This window comes from Lepisosteus oculatus, chromosome 1, assembly GCF_040954835.1.
Source record: "Lepisosteus oculatus isolate fLepOcu1 chromosome 1, fLepOcu1.hap2, whole genome shotgun sequence".
NCBI classification, from domain to species: Eukaryota; Metazoa; Chordata; class Actinopteri; order Semionotiformes; family Lepisosteidae; genus Lepisosteus; species Lepisosteus oculatus.
The window spans coordinates 23936732-23957373 of record NC_090696.1 but is presented as its reverse complement, the minus strand read 5'-3'; the positions used below and the strand labels follow the sequence as shown (position 1 = coordinate 23957373).

The window sequence follows — 20642 nt, the reverse complement described above, 5'->3', positions numbered from 1 at the left end:
TCTCCAAAAAGGTTTTTAAATAGTTCATTAAAACCTAAGAAATGTTACAATTGAGAAGCCCATCTAGTCTGTTTTGTAGTTAGTAGTTAATTGATCCAAGAATGTTATCCTACCATATGAAGAAGCCAGATTATCGGCTTCAACAATGTGTCTGGATATCTTGTTCCATAATCCTACAACCACTTAGGTAAAGTGTCTCCAATTCTCAGTTTTAGATGCACTTCCATAGTCATTAACTCATTGACCTCAAATAGTCAACCTATTTTAGAGTTCTCTAATTCTAATTCACTGTAAATGTTGAGCACAAACTGTAAATTCCTGGGAGATAGCACTGCTATTTTAGCAAACACCATGGTTTTTTTTTTAATAAGACCTAATTTCATTACTTAACAATTTGCAGGGTGTGACACACTTCTTAAAATGTTAACGTCATTGACTTCATGGTTTAAAAGACCTGGACATCAAGCATTAACAAATTATTCACTGGCATCTACCACTGACTAAAGATTAGAGTTATATGGGTAGTACTATTAGTGAAAAAAATGTAGATACAAAATGTCTACCAGTTATTATTGTAAGTCTTTATAGTTCGTAATCTTTTAGTCACAAATTACAAACAGGTTTTATCAATATTGATTAATTCTACAAAACCTTCTTTAGATTTTTAAGAGCAATAATATTTCGAGGTCCCTAAAGATATACAAAACAAAAACGTGTTCTCTTTCTTAGATGACAGTCCAACCCACAAAGATTCAAAATCTGCCCACATATAAATATAATTCAGGAGAGTGCACTTAAAACACCCACTCCTTAAAAAAATTAAGCACAGGAAATACATTTTATAGTGCAAATAAGTATAATTAAAATGCCATTATCGTATTTAAATCGACCTATCTGTACATACACACATATATAATATATATATATATGTATGCTTCAAGGTAATAAGATAAATACATAATGTGAGCTCGACGATGTTCGTGCCTTTACGTCCTCATTAACATTCCTCCCTTGTCCGTGATGCTGGAAGGAGAGCTCCAGTGAGCAGTGAAAAGAAGTGCAGTGCTCTTGTGTGAGCGAAGGTACTGATACAGTGGGACAAACATCGCCAGGAAGAAAAGGGGAAAAATCTGCATTAAACCGTTATATCATTGTTGGAACTGGAACTAGGAATTTCGAAATTAACTATCATCAGAAATAAAAATCTGGTTTCTTTCAATTTTACATCACCACTATGAATAGGATCTAATCGGGACTACTCTTCTGAGAAATTTAACGAGGGAATATTCGGTGGATGTGGTCATATTTCTTTGGAAATGCACAAGATTATGAATATATCTCTCTTCCTTCTTCCTGTTTTATGGGGACTGGTGTTTGGAGGCTCTCCCAGCGTACAAATCGGTATGTAAAATAAAGATAAATGGGTAACTGTAAAATCAGTTAATAAATACCCAATTTAACAGGATTAAATTAACATTCAAAGCATGCAGCATTCCGATATATGGTGATTCGTGAAACATGTATTTAATTTATATCTTATTGTTAACGTTTTTAAATGTTCGCAAAATTAAATGCATTGTAAAATACACATTTATTTTCGCCTAAATAGAGTTAATCCTGCTCATTTTAAGTATATGATCACTCGTTGTTCTAAAATTCCTTGTCTGATATATTTTTTTCCTGTTTTCCACAGGGGGATTATTTCCAAGGGGTGCAGATCAGGAATACAGTGCATTTCGAATAGGAATGGTCCAATTCGGCACATCCGAGTTTAGACTGACGCCCCATATTGACAATTTGGAAGTAGCAAACAGCTTTGCTGTCACCAATTGTTGTGAGTAATTAAGATACTCGTCAAGATTAAACCAGTATATGAATTTTAGAAATGAAAAATATATTTTCTCTGTGGGTGTGACCATAAACCTACTTGCGTATTGTATATGTCTTCGCGTAATTAAAATGACAATTTCAGTACAAAATGAGATAACGTTACGTATTTCGCAATTATATTTTCCCAATGCAGATGTGTTGTATTCAAAAGAATGATTCCCCATGTTGACAAAGACAGTTTAGCCTGATGCCGTTGTAATTCTACAAGTAGGCTTTATTAGTTGTTGCAATATATAATTGGTGTTTGTGTTTCAGGTTAGGAAAACCACTGATCTTTCTATCCGTAGGATAACCATAAAACACGTGCCATTAACATGTTCGTATCGTTTTATATTTATGACGTTGTCGTATCATTTGCTCTTATTATTAAAAGCTTATTACATTTTGTATTGCACAAGCATTTGGAAATCTCCATTTTCGCGGCTTGACAGCGTGTAATTGTGCTTGAGAGAGATCAAGGTAAAGTTGGTTACCACAGTAACAGTAAGAAATGGCTTCTCTGAATATGAGCTGAAGATAATGAGGAAACCATTATTTTCGGTATTTTCAGTGGCAAGATTACATAAAACCAGTGCAATCTCGAAAAAAAAAGAGTCATATCACAGTTGCAGTTAAGTGGTTTAGACCAGTGGAAGATTTTAATCGGAAGCTACAGTATACAGTATATGCAGTTAAAGAAAAGCTCAATTCATAAGTACATCTAAATTAAACCTAACATTGTTTTCTTTTAAGAACGGGCCTGTAATAGCAAGGAGACCCCAAAACTGAAGTTACAAATTCGAACACCCAGTAATGGCAAGCAGTTACGGATTGTGATAAATAACAATAAAATTAACGCCAGTGACACTGATACACACGTCTTGACACACTGCATTTAATGATCTGAAAATGTACATTTATGTCTGGCTTCTTACCGAGAGACAGATCAATTATTGTAGCCGCATTCCAAAAATACCGCATCTCCTTGGGAAGAAGTACGGTATAGTAATTTCTAAATATAAACCCATAAATCTTTCATTCGCGACAAACCAACAGTGTTATTACTGCAACCTTTTTTTACAGCATCATGTTCACGGATATGCTTTCAGATAAACGATCAGCTCGTTTCTTTGCGTTTTATCTACCCAGTAGTAGGCCATTTCCGTTTAAAATCAAGCTTTGCGGCTCTGCGGGCTTCACTGCACCATGCCATTGTGACAAGAGGATGCTGATTCATGCAAAATACTCTGTCACTAATAGCACCGAATAGAGTTTAAAGTCAATGTATTATTATTATTATTATTATTATTATTATTATTATTCGATCAAAAAAGTTACACATAAATCTGTTTTTATTGTATACATATTTTCTGATATGGATTAATTTAATGTGTTTTTTTGCACCAAAAATGCTTTTATAAACGCTAGTACAAAAATTAGGTAGCATTTTCATGGGCTCCTTCTAGCCTATTTGACCTATTTTATTATTTTCTTAAGTTACGTAATCATTGCATGTCTCTACTCTTCTAAGGAGTATACTGTACTGTGTTTTTAAATTTCTTCAGCTCACGAGAAGTGTTAACATTACAATAAAGGAGACTGCCAGTCAGTGCTTTTTGTATCTCTACATTTCGTCAGCGATGAATAAATTGATTGCCTTGTTAAGCCATGTATCTAAAGAGAAGAGCTTACTGCTGCATGAGCTGGAATAGAATTTTGCTGATGTTGTGTCTGATATATACTATATATATACAGTATATGTACTGTATGTGTTCTTTGTAATACCAAAGTGGTGTTAAGGTACTAGGCTTTATCACAGTATTTTAATTTTGAAAAGGATACAATTGTGTTTGGTTTGATTGATTTTACCCATTAAAAACAAAAAAACATTTCTCTTAGTTTGAAATCTGCATAGTCAAACGAAATTTGAAATATTATCTATTATAAAGGTGTAAGTAATCATAATGTATTACTTTACCAGCAATCACCTCACCAGCATATTGATTTGCAAATTGTGGTGAAACTCCAATATATAGTTAAATAGTGTCCTTCTTCTGTCTCATTTTAGGAAGCCAGTTAAACATTAAAAACTTGTGAACACATGAGCCATATGAAGGCTTATTTAATTATGCTAAACTGGAGCTTTCTTATACTCAAATTCCATATTTACTGTAAAATAGTGTCACCTTGTAAATCCTTGATCCTGTTTCTTTGTGGAAAAACCTGACCCAATTGCACTTAAAAGAACACTTTAATACGTATTAATACAACATGCTGTAGTATATGTCTTATATAGGTATGAAAGCTCAATCAGTAGTGATTTATATATTCTTTTGAGGTGAACAGCTAAATTAAAGGATATATGTTTTATGTATATTTTAAATAGGTTGTTTTTTAAGGGTTATAACTAAAACTGCAATAGCAATTTTATTAACATTTTATTATATTATATAATAACATAATCTATTGAACAACATTTAGTTTTAAAATGAAATGAAATGTTTCTTAGTAGTAGTTCTTAATAAGGCACATTTTTGTCCTATTTTAAACATAAATGGCAAAAATAAAATTAGAATTCAAGATCATGGGCTATACATTCAAAAGAAAAATATCAGAATCCCTTATAAAATATAAAATATATTTATAAAATATAAAATATATAAAAATGCAATAGGATTGCTAACATACTGTATTATTAACAGTATGTTAAAAGATAATCCAATACTTTATATACTGTATCTATATAATCACTAGATGGCAGTCTGATTCAAAATATATTAATTTACTTTAAGGATTAAACAAATTACTGCCTATAGAAGATCATAGTGTACATATGCAAATATCAAGGTTGGGAATTGTTTGGGGAAGGCAAAATCCAGATTTCACCAGGACATAATTATATTGTATAAAAATACTAGATGAAAATGAAAAGAAATACAGTTTTCAAAACAGTATGTCAATCTGCAACATGGCAAATTCCAGGGGACCACTCAATTCGCTAAATAATTCAGCTCTGTTGATGAAGCTCAATTGAATAAACTTTTAGAATTAAGTTTTAAAGCAATGCAATGAGTTGAACAAATGTCAGGCTTTATTTATTTGGATTCAATCAACAAGCAATCACTATAGATCTAAAGAGCTTTTTTCTCTGTCAGCTAATAAAAAAGCGTTATTGAATTGGATCCCTAGACAGCCTGTGGGCTTTGTATTTATTTAATTTGATGCTTTGTTTACAATCAGTAGAACCATTTAATGGATTTTTGAAGCATGATTAAAAATACAAGCTAGACCCCTAAGTAAGAACATTACAAAGGCATATATATTGCTGACTGAATACAGAAAATAAATCAAAACCATAATTTGATTTAAACAGGGTAGATTTAAACATTAAGTGTTTTGAAGTGCCCAGTATTTATGTATGTATGACCTTGTCCAGCAGGAGGCTTTCTTGGGGAAGTTAGTTATGATTTGAAAATGATTTTTCACCTGCACTACCTAGCTAGAATGATTTTAAAAAACAGATGGTTTTTCATGGGTTGAGAAAAATATTCTTAAGAAGTGGTAATGTGGACAAATCTTCCAGCCATTTCACACAAGATCCTGGAAAGAAGTATGTAGGTCTGCACCTTAAATGGGTACTCTTTTGTAATGTGGCTTTACATCTATAGCCTTAAATGTGAAGTGTACGAGAACTTAAGTGTCCAAAAAGGCGGACTAGAATTTTAATACTACTTTTCAGTAAAACATTCACATCAGACTGTATGTCTATTCCTAGAAAATAGTGATAAAGTTCCTTTTACTGCCAATGCAGAAATAAGATTTAAATTTGAATTTAAGTAAGGAATTATATATCAATTATAATTATCAATTATATAACAAAGTCATATAATTAACATGCATTAAAGCTCTAAAAAAAGACCATTATATGGATTAAATTATAGATTCAGCCAACCACCCAAACACAGCTTTCAAACATGTCAGTGTTGATGATAGCTTTTTGTTTGTGAGGTGCTTTTTGGAAAAACTCATCTGCTGATATCAGATTATGCCATCAGGTATTGGGAATATAAATTGGCAATTCCCCGATGTATTGGAATTCTGATTTAAATGAAAACAACCTACTCACTGACTACAAATTGTAAACCCAGTATATGACCAGAGCTGTCCATTTTATGCATGCAAGAAATCTGACTTAAAAAAATATCTTGTTTTGAACTCATTATAGGCTCATAAATTAAAAGGATTTAACCTGGCCTTTATCCACGTTTCATAGGAAAGCAACAAAAAGAATGGCTAATGAAAAACTAAAGTATGTCATTCTCCCCACTAAGACAATACAATAAAGGTTTCTGAATATTTATGATAATCGTATTGTTTCTAAAAATGTTTCCCATCCTGGGATTTTCTTTTCTATACAGTACAGTAGGTGGGGGTAGTTTGTTGATTTTAAATCAAACCAACAACTTCAAATTTTGGAAAATGGCCAAGGCAGACAAGTTTTTTTTTAAATGTCTTTATTACTTTACTATAGCCCGTGCAATTAATCTGTATCAATAAAAGGAAAAAACAATGGTGGCTAAAAAGCAATGGATCAATGTATGTATTTGTATTATAATGTAAAAACAGCATTATAATCTACCACGCTGTTCAATATGGGGAAATAGGGTATAGTTTCATATTAATAGAAAACAATGACCACAAAGTTTGTGTTAGTTTAGTGCAACATGTATTTTTTTTAAAAGTACAGATACATTCTAAAGTAAAATGAATTTTGTGTCTAAAGCTGAATAAATTAGAAGGCTTGTGGTGTTCTAATGACTTTTGCACAGCACTGCGTGAAATGTAAGTGTTTGGGAAGGAAGACGAGATATGTTGAATTGCGTTTTATGAACTCTCTGTTTAAGCCTTCCCTGCAATGGGATCAGCTGTTGCGATTATGTATCAGCAGTCTTTGAAGTGACATAGTTATTCTGCTGACAAATTGTTTTACCACCAAACTGCACAATTAACAGTACGTCAGTTAACATTCCAGTATGGTGTTTAGAATGAGCATGTAAAAAAATCTAACAGTGGACGATGATTATTCCATTCTAAATTCCAAATCCCATCTTGGAATAAAAATAAAAAAACAGAACAAACTGAAGTAGGTGTGACAACATTCACATAAAAAGGCACATCATTAAACAGACAGTGTATTTGCTTACAGTATGTCTCACATCTTGGACTGTTTTCGCCTTTTGTGTTGAAGATTAAAAAAAACATTTAGAGTAACCATGTAAAATATGTTCTGCTTTAAATGTATTTAAAAACCTCATGTATTAAGCACATTAGAGGTACAGATATTCAATGATTTAGGATTTTAGTTCTCACTGACCAAAAGATTACCATCCATACTGTTGCATATTGTTTAGCAAATGTGTTAAAATATTTAAAAATATGTGCAAAGTTTCAAAACTTACGTTAACAGATCAGATAAAAAATAAACCTATTTCAACAGGAAATCTACTGTTTTTGATGCTATATGTACTATATTAGTATATAACAGTATATATGCAAACACTATTTTCTTATCTGAGTATCTTGATTTTTTTTTCTGTTTAAATAATCTTAGGGTAATTCATTAACTTAATAATTAATGTAGTTATACTTCCTTTTAGGATGTACAATTATTTAGCATAGAAATGTCATTTATTTGACTACAATGATGAGTGATATAATATCACAGGTAGTTTAATATATATATATACTGTATATGGTAGAAAATAATATTAAATTCAGTACTGGTTACAAAACAATTACATGCATACATAAACTAGAATCTAGCTTAGAATTTGGAGAATACTAATGTAGTTTGCTTCTGAAAATTTCCATGACACAATACATTCCTTAGGAGCAAAGATAAGGTTGAGTGAAGTATGTATTTAAAGTTTCTGCCAATCAACAGTTCGTCTTTTCTCAGTTTCTTCTGTAATTCATTGAAATTAAATTAAAGGGGCCTGTGGGATTCTGCAGTGGAGTCCTGCAGGGTTTAAGGTAGGTGGTTGCTTTGATCTGTTTCTTGGTTACCAGGGAGGGATTTAATGGCAACTGCTGTGAAAGTAAGGAAAACACTGAGATGAGTATTCAAGGTACTGAGAGAATATGAGTAGGTAGACATCATACAGAACTTCTGCGCAATTAGTATATCCACCCTTTCATTATACCATGGCACACACACTTTGACTTTTGCATCAAAAGCCATGTTTTTCAACAAAGTTTAATTAAAGAGTACATGGCAAATGTGCTTTCAGTGTATAAATTATTTACTCTTTCAGATATATTGATTTATACCTGACTTGTTAAACTTGTTTTACATATACCGTAGATATATCGTGTGTTTTAGGAAACAGATGCATTACCTTTTCCTGCATTTCCTACATTTTCCTTACACATTCTACATTTATTTTATTTTCTTAACATCTGAATTCTTACGTCTATATAAATCTGACATTTTACATATGAAAATTGTATTAATTGTAATACCTCTTTAAAATCTCAAAATTATATAATTAGTATATAATGTAAGAAATATATATATATTAATTTAAAATAATATATAATAATAATTACACAATAATTAATACAGAAAGGGAGTTTTGTAGGAAGTATTCTTTTTCCTTTGAGTTTCTTCTAAGAAGCAAATACATTACATTTGTTCATTTTCATTTTGCCAGATATTGAAATTAATACTGTTTAATTTACAAGGTAACCTATTTTGGTCAAATTGGACACATGAGCCATGAGAACGTTTTATCCTCTGAAAGGAAAATATTTTAAGATGCTTTTATAACTGTGGAGTAGACGTTTTCAAACCCATAAGGTTACAAGTCATTTAAAATAATTTGAGTGTGGAGTTTTGTCAGCATGAAAGTTGCAGAGGAGCAAATGGAAGTCAATTCCACACTGAAGTAGAAAGAAAAAAAACACTATTTTATCTTTGCAGTCTTCATCACCTAAGAAGGAAGGACCTGAAGAAGACGTCACAGTCAAAGCATTGCGTTACTTTCTTCTTTCTACTTTTCAGTGTGGATTGTTAATGAAAACATTTCTTAAGACTGAGAAAAGGGTTCAATGAGATCAATAATTAGTTCATTACTTAATTAAGAGCTCAAGGGAATAAAAACGCTGTGGCCTTCAAAATTGAACACGAGGAATCAATACAATGTCATATTAGAATAATGGAGCAGAAGATTGCATTTCTATATACCTTGAGTTGCGTGCTCAAATTACCTATCATATTTTGTCCATTCAACCATCCATTATCCAGCTACTTAGGCCTGGTGCATCAACTCAGATTCTATCCCAGAAGCACAGGACACAAGTTAGAAGCACAATTATGGCAGAATGACAGTCCATCGTAGGGTACACACAAACACCGAGGGACAGTTTAGAGTCACCAGTTAACCTAAATGGCATTTCTTTGTTGGTTGAATGAAACCAGAGCAGCTGGTAAAACATAGAAAAAACTGTACAGAATGAGCAAAAATGTACTGACTTAATTACTAGGCCTGCTAATATGTGGATACATAACATTTACCAGATTTAATTTGATTATTTTCTTAAATTATGGCTGCTGTAATTCACTTTGTCTTTAAAATATAGACCATTGCTATGGCACTCAGTCATAAAAATGTTTTGTGGGCAGCTTGATAGCACTACAAGTTCTATTTGCAGTTCTGTTTCATTAATAATTTTTGAAAAAGCAATTTAACACTTTTGCAGTAGCTTTTTCATATTTTTATGTCCACACCTTCAAACTCAATCTGTTTTTTTGTTTGATTTTAGGGAAATTAGTCTTGAATTCCCTCTCTAATGTATACTAATAAAACAACTAGATGTATTTTTTTATGAAACTCATGAAGTCAAAATTATTAATTTAATATTTAAACATTAAACTACGTTTACTGTTCAGTGTTTATTAGCGTTCTGTAGCTATTAAAGACATACAGAATAAATGGGAAAATATCAAATTGCACAAATTCCTTTTAACTTTGTATTTTATCACTTGATAATATAGCCTTTGTCTGTTATATCAATAACAACAGTGCAAGTATAATTTCTTAGGCAAGACCAGATGCAATACTTTTTATGGTTCTTTCTTTTTGTGGTTTTATATTCCTATTAATAAATTAAGGGGGTGGAATTGTGGCGCTATGATTAGCATTGCTATCTTTGTGGAGTTTGTATGTTCTTCCTGTGTTCTCTTGGGTTTCCTCCAGGTGCTCTGGTATCCTCCCACAGTCCAAAGACATACTGGTAGGTTAACTGGCATCTTGGAGAACTGAACTGATTCTGGTGTGAATATGTGTTTCTGTGAGCCCTGCAATGGACTGGTGTCCCATCCAGGGTGTATCTCCTTGCACTTGTTGCTTGCTTCGATAGGCTCTGGCTCTCCTGTGACCCTGAATTGGATGAAGTGGTTAAAAAATGATGGATGGATGGACAAACTGAGGGAATGTAGCAAATTTAGAATTTGGAATTGATTAGATTAAGTATTTTTGTAGGCTACAATGTAAGAAATGTGACAGAGAGGGAAAAACCTCTCTGTCACTTGTTTGAACAACTGGAAAGGTTCAAACAGCTCTTTAGACACAAGATAACATTATAATTGAACTGTTACTATCTGTTCCAGAGATTTGCAAGAAAGGGCTATTGTAACTAGGATGGTAGTTATTAAATGGTCTAGACTGGGTTTTTTTAAACACATATATGATAGTAACAGACTTTATAACTAGAAGTACCAGGCCAGATTTCAAGGAGTCATTAATGACTTTCACTTGTTTGAACAACTGAAAAGGTTCAAACAGCTCTTTAGACACAAGATAACATTATAATTGAACTGTTACTATCTGTTCCAGAGATTTGCAAGAAAGGGCTATTGTAACTAGGATGGTAGTTATTAAATGGTCTAGACTGGGTTTTTTTAAACACATATATGATAGTAACAGACTTTATAACTAGAAGTACCAGGCCAGATTTCAAGGAGTCATTAATGAGGTTAGTAATAAACTGGGTAAAGGGCAAAGAAATTTGAGCAGAGGTTATAGGAATAAGATCTAAAACAGAAATATAAGGGCCCTCTGTGATATTGTGACTTCTGTATAATTTCTTATGAAGGATTTACTATCCCCAGGAATAAACGTGGATCAAGTGAATCTGTAATTTGGTAATTTTGACAAGTTACAGAGTATAATAACAGGAATTGAAAAACTGGCAATATCCAAAATGGAGGAGTTACTATCTATAATACTGAATACAGAAAATAAATTACAGTTTTGTGAAACTTTTAATGTAAGCATTGGAAAGAAAAAATGACTGAAACGCCAAAGATAACAGCAACTATACAAACTGAATTCCATTTTACATTTCTGTCACATACTGTATAAAGCCATTTTCCTATGATCAATATAGGATCCTAAATTCTGGATAGTTTAATGGCCATGAAGAAATTTGACAAAAGTAATTGATTATAAGAGTTTCCTTTCATAGTTTTAGTCATGAGTTTGTGGAACACAAGAATAGTAAAACAGGTTAGCATGAATACTCCTACTTATATTGCTGGCAACAAATAAGTTGGAAGGACTATGAAAGATTCTGAACCGATTTCCATTGAGTTTGTAATATTAATACCACTTCACATCTTAGACAGAAAGATTTCCTTTTCATATCCAAAAGGATCTTGAAATTTTAATTGAATGTTTCACAAAATATCTGTGTAGGCTTCTGCTTAGTTATTGAACTATCATCTAAGAAACACAATGCTAATTTGACTTCATGTACCACAGCAGCATTAAAAACTGTTGTCTTCTGAATGCTGGAGTCAATATGAAAAAATTGGAAAGGAAAAGGAAAGGCAAAATAAGCATTGTGTTCTTTAACAGAAAGCTATTTCAATTTATAACCATTATACATCTTCACAATTTTCCTTTTACATTCTGCTGCTCTGAATCTGTCCTTTTCCCATGACTTTTCCCATGACAGTGACTTTTATCAGTCACTGAGCGACCTCAGTGACTGATAAGACATCAGTCTGAGAAGTCCAAGCCACAGCACCAATGTGAGTACAGCTCTCCTTGTCCCTGCTAGGATTGCAGAGCCTCTCGCGGGCTCTGAAATTCTGTACAGAGCTAATCCCTATACACTGGATGACTGGCACACCAAAAGACAGAGTCTTCGTAGCAGCACAATTTTACACTGCCTGTATTTCAGAGGGGATGATGTCACTTCTGTAACTCGCTTATTGCACTAAGCCATTACATTACATTAGTATGTACAGTATGTGCATGCATAGTAAATCTATTAATAAAACCTATAAATCAAACCTTTGAAGGTACAAAACTAAATTTAGCATAGTAAGCTTTTTAGCAGGAGGGCTACTAGCTAGTTAATAGTACTTCTTTAAAAATCGTTTAGTTTAATTTTTGAATTTATTTTAGTGAATACTCTTCTTTATTGGACATGGCTGGAGGGAATCCCAGTATCAACATCTTAACCAGCTGTGTGGTTCTTTAAATTATTTTTCACAATTTTCAGTTTTAAAAACATTTAGCAATGTTACCCTTTTTTATTTTAAGTGTTTATTTTGCAGTACTGTAGCTTTGTCTTTGTTTTGAAGTATTAAATCTCATAAAGAAGCTAATGTTAAACCTATGACTATTGATTTTATATGAAACCTGCTGGGTGTTCACACTTGGTAATCTGAGGGATTTAGGAAGGATAATTGTTGGAGGTTGAGTTGCCAGCATGAGTCCTACTGCTGTTTTACTTTACTACATATCATTGTGCAACTGCCTGATTTTAATGGGAATGATTTATAATTATGAATTATCTTTTAAAATTATGAATTATAATTATCTTTTAAAGAAACCTACAATTAACCTAAGACTATTTAGAATGCTTATAACTACACTTATGAGAATTTAAGCTGCTCACCTGATATATCAGCTTCCATGTGTTAATATGGACTTTCAGAATTTATAAAATTAAACAAAGTATTTAATTAAATACTGCTTTGTCAGTTTTATTTGGAATAATCTACCATATGTGTTGGATGTGTGTTGTGGGAATGATGTAGTTAATAATGTAGTTAGAAAGGAGTATTGTGGATAACTAAATCCTAACTGCTTATCCTGATGTTGTGTTCCATTTTACAACACTAAATTAAAAATATAATTTGAAAGAAATTTCAAATTGCAAAGGTACAGTAAGTGCTTAAAAACCATTTCATTCATTTTGTATCATTGTTTTGTGTGAATCAGTAGATGATACTGTAATGCTGTAAGTGATTAAAAAGTGAAGAACAGAACCATTCATTTAAATAATAATAATATCACTTTATTAACACTTTTCAATTTCTTGCATTAGGAATTATCTTCTTGCATACCACAGCTTGCTCTCTATGAGACACACATAGGGAAAGAGCCTGCGGTCAGAGGACAAAGTCAGCCATTGTACGGCACCACTGGAGCAGGTGGGGTTAAGGGCCCTGCTCAGGAGTCCAATGGAGTAGGATTCCTCGGCCGGCTGCAGGATTTGAACCAGCAATCTTCTAGCTATAGGCACAGATCCTTAGCCACAGAGCCACTGCCCTGTCTGTTGGCTTTTTTACATATGAAAAACACCTTCATATGTAAGATTGTGTTTTATTCATTTTATACTCACCTGATTTGGAATCAGCAGTTGTTTATTTATGTCTTGGCTCTCAGCTAAGAGTACATCAGGAGAATGAGGATAGGCTAATGTCATTCTCTTGACTTTCCTACCCACTAGAGCAAGTCAACTTTTGACATCCTGGATGCTCTACAGTGCCTTACAGGAGAGCTGATGCAAAGCAGAGAAGGAGAGTGTCTCTCACTGACATCACTGCAAGCCCATAAATGTTTGGGAAGGAGGAGTGTAAGGAACCCCAGCTAATCTCGGCAATCTACCAATTGTGCACTTGTTGGCTAGTAACATAACAAAAGCTTTAAATTTCCTTGGCTTCTGGTATGTTTGTGGCTGTGTTTGTGTGTGCCCTGTGGTGGACAGACATCCCATACAGGGTGAATCCTGCCAAACCAGGATAGGGTCTGGCTCCCCTGTCACCCTGAATTCGATAATGCAGTTCGAAAATGGATGGACATATTAAGCATTGCTGTTTTGTTATCTTGGTGTTATTTCATGAGGAAAATCATTGTAAAATGTAAATGCTGTTAACAACATTGTAATTTTGAGATACAGTAAATTAACCACATGGCATTTCTAAGTGGATTAATCAAAGGTAAATTCAAAAACCTTTTACAATTGTTCTGGGTATAATGTTTACAAGTTATTTCTACAACCTTTGCAGATAAATGGTTGTTTCCAGTTTCCCATATCAAAACCACAGATTTGTACAAATGGATATATATGCCGCAGTGCTTTTTTGTTTTTATTGATCTTCACCAACTAAACGTCTTTTCAATACATTTGTTTTCTCATAAGTGTACCTTTATTTGCAAAGGGAATACAAACATCTCCTTTATTGTTAGATATAGTCAGTTCCTGAAGTGAATTGCCCTTGACCATTTTAAATGCCATACACGTACTGTAGCTTTAATAAGAAATCAAAGTTACGGGCAAAATATCACATTGACCTTTTTCAAAGCAAGTGTATATGGATTTACCAGCAGCAAAAAGGGCACTGAAAAGCTTGGGTTATATAACTGTTGATTTGAGAATGATTTGTTAGCTTTTTAAAATTATTGTTTTTTAGCTTAAATTCATAAAATACATTTCTCACAACCTATAATTATGATAAAGGAAAATACATATTTTTGTTTTGTAATGTTATGAAATTATCATGCAAAACATCTGAATAATAATGGATTCCCTTACTTGTATACAGTAACTATATGCAGAGCTATAGTCCTCTTTTTTGTTATGTCACACTCAAAGTAAGAGGATGAGTGAAGCCACTTGTAAGGCTCTGTTATGGTAATGATCATCTTTCATAGGACTTTTTTTATGGATGAAGGAATACCCATCCCCCATAAATAAGAAGCTTTTTGAATGATCTTGCCTGCAAGCCTTTCTTTTTAACACTGTGGTCTCTTCTGTGTGACAAGCATCCGCCAGTTACAAAAGCATGCAGTCATGACACACTGGGGTCCTCTGTCCACCCCTAGTGCAGCTGCAGGAAGGGCAGCAGTAATGTGTGATTTTCCATCACCGTGCTTACATATCTTAACCCAGTCTTGGAGCATCAACCCATGATAGCACAATAGCATAATTCACTGACTTGGCCCATCTGATCCTTGGCCTGCTTGTAAGAAATTCTTGCAAGTGTGCCCTGTGGTATGTGTGTTTATTGATGTAGATCTAATTAGGGTTCAGCTGTGAAATAAATAAAATAAATCAGTTTACAAGTGACTTGTTCCAGATTGAAGCCAGGCTCCAGTCATGTAAAGATCAAATGACTAATAATTTAACAAAATGTTTTTTCAAAGCCAAATAATTCCTGTGATTGTATATGGTTGCATGAAATAATGAAGTTGCCAAATAGAGAGATAGTAACATTAAGAAGTGACAGTTTAATAAATAATGTTTGCTTTTCTTTCACTTGTTCTTTCACTTGTTTGTCAGTCCACAAACTGTGGTTTCGGGGATGTAACCTCTCCTACAGAACAGATATAATTTTGATGTAGACAGTCTTGGATTGCAGGAAACTAGGATGGCATTACTAAAAGATGAAAAGGTTTATACAACAATATGTAGAATTTGATTATTGGTATCCAGAGGGATTGCCAAATTATCATTGTTTCTTATAGCAAGCACACAGGTAAACTCAAGGAAAATTTGTAATTTTAAGCAAATTCTCCAAAGAAAATTGAATGTAAATTTGTTTCCCAATCAGAATACCACAGACACTGATCCCAAATAAAGAAATATGAATAAATAAAACCTGTTACAAGTTAGTTTATTAGCTGGGCAAACAAATGACAGTGCATTTTAAAGCAGATACTGGGAAGGGTAGAGAAGTGTACAGAGACATACATGTACATTATATGACCAGTAGGCTGTTTTGGCTTCCAAGAAGGATAATATAATGAACTTGAATTTATAATTCCCCTTTCACAAGGAACCGTATACTGTAAGGTAAAGTCTGCATAATGAAATCAAGAACAGATAAAAAATTTTTTAGGTATACATATGTTTGTCTGTAGAGTGATCAGCAAGAAGAAATAAGCTAAAATCATGATTAGGAAATGTAATTATTTTTTTAGGTTTTCTCCATTTTCCTAGAGCTGAAATTAGACAGTCTTTTGATTTTTTTCTTTATTATTATATATCTGTGAATCAGGGAGGGTATATTAACATACATGCCCTTAGCAAAAGGGTGTAGCTTACTATAACTCCTTAATAGGAGTGATCTTAAATTGGAGATTATATATGAAGTAAAAAAGCAGCATGAGACTAAGGGAAAATGAAAGTCAAAAGATATGGATCAGTCCCAACGGGGTGAATTACAAAGTCCAGTGTGGTTGGACTTGGACTTGGATCTGATTAGAAAAAGCGGTGAGAGTGGGAATGTTCTACAGTTCAGGAAGAGCCAGCAGCATTGTTAGTGATGGGATTAGCTGGCCACAGGAAAGAGAGTGATTCAAGGTGACTGGCACAGGAGGGCAGGAAAACAGTGAGTAAATAAATTTGATTAGATCATGATGAAATATAAAGCTTATAATATAATGCGGTAAAATCCATGGAAACCATGCAGATTGAGAAAATGTATCCATCTATCTTCTAATCACTTCATCCAATAAAGAGTTGCGAGGGACATGGAGCCTATCCTGGCAAGCAACGGGGGCGCAGGGTGGGATACACCCTGGATAGGATGCCAGTCCATTGCATGAGTACCTTTACCACTGCAAATACAGTTTTCAAAGAAATCTTGCATTTTCACTTCTAACTAGCATATTTGTACTAATCAAGGAAGTGAGATTGACTGTCTAATAAAATAAGTACATGTTTTGTGTTTATCTAGCTACACTTAATGTGACCTTGAGAAGCAACACCACAGGGGAGGGTGAGGTTAAAAGGATAAGTTTGTTCTTAAGCTTCATACTAAGACTGTCAGCTTTGATATAATGTGATATATTGTGTGTTATACAACATTAGAGATGTGAAAGAGCTGAGAATTAAAATAAAATAATCCTTCATTCATTAATAAAGTTTGACTTGAAATTGGTTTCAAATGTAAATGCAGTGCTTTAGACAGTTTTATTATCTTGACAGGTATGTTGAATAAAACAACTGAAGACACATTTTACCTTAATTAAAACAAAAAACAAACCTATCCAAAGGCTCTGTGCTTTTTTTCTTTAAAGACCTGGAAATTATTTACTGAGGAGCTACACTGCTGTATACTGTACCTAATGTGATATACAGTATAGTATTTATTGGAGGTTAAAATACAGCACAGTGTAGTTTTACCTAAAATGAAACTAATAATGTATTGACAGATGCGGCTTAGGATGGATTGATGTTAGTTTCTTTCCTAACTACCATCCTGTTTCCAAATTGCCTTTTCTTACAAAAAGTCTGTAACAGGCAGCGGCAGTCAATTACACTCTCATCTTGCTTCTAATGAGCACTTTCAACCCTTTGCACTTGGGGTTTAGACAGAGACATAGCACTGAAACAGCACTTGTTAAGGTAGTTAATGATTTGCTGATGGCTTCTGTCTCCACATCCCTTAATATTCTCCGCCTGGACTTGAAAGTTCAGCTTTTGAAACTGTCAGTCACGGCATCCTATTTGTGAAGGTCATGAACCTGTATTAGGTCCTAGTTCTTTACTAGGACCTTTACTATTTAGTGTGCATATGCTTCTTGATTAAACTTCAGTATCAGGAACTAGTGTTTCTTTGCAATAATGATGGTATTCAGATTTATTTGCAGAACATATCAGGTACTGATGCACTTTACAGGTGCCAATAGCATATTAAGGTGTGCATGGTACAGTACAAGACTTTCTAAGATAAACTGTGACAAGACTGAGTTTGTACTCATCAACTTGGCAATGTTAGTACCATCAGTATTGTTGTTGACTGTGCTGAAATTAAACCCTTGACAGAAGTAATGTGTAACTCATATTTGTAATGTAACCAGGTTATAATTTTTCCATTTATGTAACTTCTGTGTGGTTAAGGCCTTTGCTTTATCTGATCTGATATTGATTCATGCCTTCATTTCACCAAGATTAGACTATTATAATCTCTTTCTGGAGTATTTTATAAGGTACTTTATTAAATAGACTTCCGTATGTTCAGACTTATGTGGCTTGTGTGCTTACTAAAAACTATTTTGTAGCAGCATGTAACATACAGCATTCCTATGTGAAATACTGCTGAATTCACTCTGTTCCAATTTAGAGTGGATCTATTAAGTTTTTACCCCAGAAAGCTGTTTAATTTTAGTAAGAGTCAAGGCACCCTTGATTGACTCAATGTGAGTCAGATTTTGACAGACTGCCGCTCATACTTTAAGTGGTGGCAATTGGACTATGACACTGTCTCAACTTGCATTCCACCCACCTTCACACCTTAACATGGGCAGAGCTAATTTTGGGGGGCTGTTTGAATTTTTGTTTGTAAAACAGAATCATCCTGAACTTTTCTTTAAAATATTTTTATCCTAAAAGTAAAGTGGTGAGGGCAGCATGATAGCACACAGTGGTTAGCATCATTGCCTTGCAGCACTTGGGTCCTGTATTCTCTTTTGGACCTGAGGTCCAATTCTGGACGCCATCATTGTGGACTTTGTATGTTCTCCCCATGTTCGTGTGGGTTTCCTTCCTCAGTACAAAAACATACGGTTAGGTTAAATGGCTTCTGGCAAAATTGGTCCTGGCATATGTGTGAGTGTAGGTGTTTGTGCTTGTCTATCCTGCCTGGTGCCTGTTGCATGCTGGGATAGGTTCTGGCCTCCTGCTACCCTGAACTGGAAGAAGCGGTTAGAAAATGAATGGATGGATGAAGTGAAGTGGTGTTGATAGTTTGGGAGATGGCAGATATCAGTATGAAAAATTAAAAACATAAGATGATAGCTGACCTACATTGCTTTCTGCAGTGTTAAAATTGAATTTCATTCAAAACACAGATATTTATTTGTATGGCTGTCTTCTTAGACCTGGGAAATCAAAGAGAAATAATAGTGATATTTGTATTCCAGGCAAAATAAATAAGTAATATTTTGATGTTATTGTTTTCAGTCTCGTATTTCTAAGAAAAATGCCCAAAGTATAACATTCTAGATCCCGTGATACATTGCAAAATGGCAAAGGTGTTAAAATCTAGTGTCCTGGTTAAATTCCATTCTAGTTTTATATGATCTGGCATTCCTGAGCTTCTTTCTTAGTTCAGCTGGTGAAGCAGGGCATTTTACCTGATTAATAAAGGATATCTTTGTAGTCATTGCCTGAACAGGTTAACTATGACAAACCTCTGTAGCACTTAATGGAGATGTTTTAGACTTACACTGCAAACTTTATACTATGTTTTATGCAGGACATAGTTAAGTAAATACTAATACAGTATACTGTAGTCATTATTGGTAAATAAGTAGGCAGGTAATATACTGCACTTTATACAGTTTATACTGTACAATAAAATTTTGCCTATTTTTCCTCTCAGCAACAACAGAGATTACAACAGATTACTTCCTCTTTCTGATGTACAGTACTTTATAATTTTTTCCTTCAGCAAATGAAGAAATCAGGGCAATTAAGTAGGGCAGCTAAATTTATACAGTATCTTGTTTTTTGTCCTTCCAGAAGCAACAGAAGGTTAATCAGGATTCACTTTCTGTAGTATAGTATCCTTTGCTGATTTGCATTTAGAGATTCACTAAAATACTGTATGCATTGTAAGTGTTTTTCTATGAGAGTGGAAAATGGAATCTGCAGTTGTATTGGTAAACCTTAATTCATTGCTTCTTTACTGTTGCCCAGTGAGAGTGCATATCTACTAAACAAGACAGAAATTAAATGTGTTGGCTTATTTCATTTCTGTGAAAAATCTGTTGAAGTTCAGCTGTTTTGTTGAAATTACTTTTAGTATTTTTATCTGCCACAAAGACCAGTGATTTAACAAAATTGAAATAACACAATGCTTGTTATTCTATTTTCAGCTACCACAGACTATTTTTATTTTGTTGGTGTTATTTGCATGGTCAGCAGTACTCAATTTGTACTCATCAACACCATATTTCAGTTAGCCATTACTAATTGTAACTAAGTCAACCAACTACAGTATTGTATGAAATATGTATTATCTATACTGTATGAAGGGGTGGCTTGTAACAGAAATAAAGGAATTTTCTATAAAAGAGGGAAGAGGGTTTTTTGTAGACTATAGGGTGGCAATATTCTATAGGAAGAATAAAGAAAACAAAACTGCTAAATTAAATACATTTCTAGCTGTCTGCACTCACATAGTACTTTCGTTAAATGATAATGCCACATTTGGCTACTCGTTGTGGCGGACTTGGATCTGGCTGGATGGTTTGACAGAAGCTATATGTAAACTGAATTTTATGTGCAGCACCATCCATAAGGAAGAAACAGCACCTTACGATTTTAGATACCTAATTTGTCAGATGCATACAAAAAGCAGATGGAAGTTGTTCCCTTGTCTTCATTTGTTGCTTCACCAACCTTATCCCTGTCTTGGTAGCTACGCTTTGGTTAACTTCTCACAGGATGTGAAAATTAAGGTT

General features: G+C 33.7%; 1 protein-coding gene across 6 annotated transcripts in view; it reads left to right on the top strand.

Moving 5' to 3' along the window:
* The first annotated feature begins 958 nt into the window (after positions 1–958).
* Positions 959–20642, top strand: part of gria2b (glutamate receptor, ionotropic, AMPA 2b) — a 71532-nt gene continuing 51848 nt past the window's right edge. For 3 of the 6 annotated variants that reach the window (XM_006629474.3, XM_069187904.1, XM_015344669.2), the window contains exons 1-2: positions 961–1401; positions 1694–1834. In XM_006629474.3, coding sequence (XP_006629537.1) covers positions 1317–1401; positions 1694–1834 — 226 coding nt within the window. In that variant the 5' untranslated portion in view covers positions 961–1316. Of the gene's footprint in view, positions 1402–1693; positions 1835–20642 lie in introns of all 6 variants that reach the window. The other 3 variants (XM_006629475.3, XM_069187895.1, XM_015344668.2) reach the window with 3 other exon arrangements.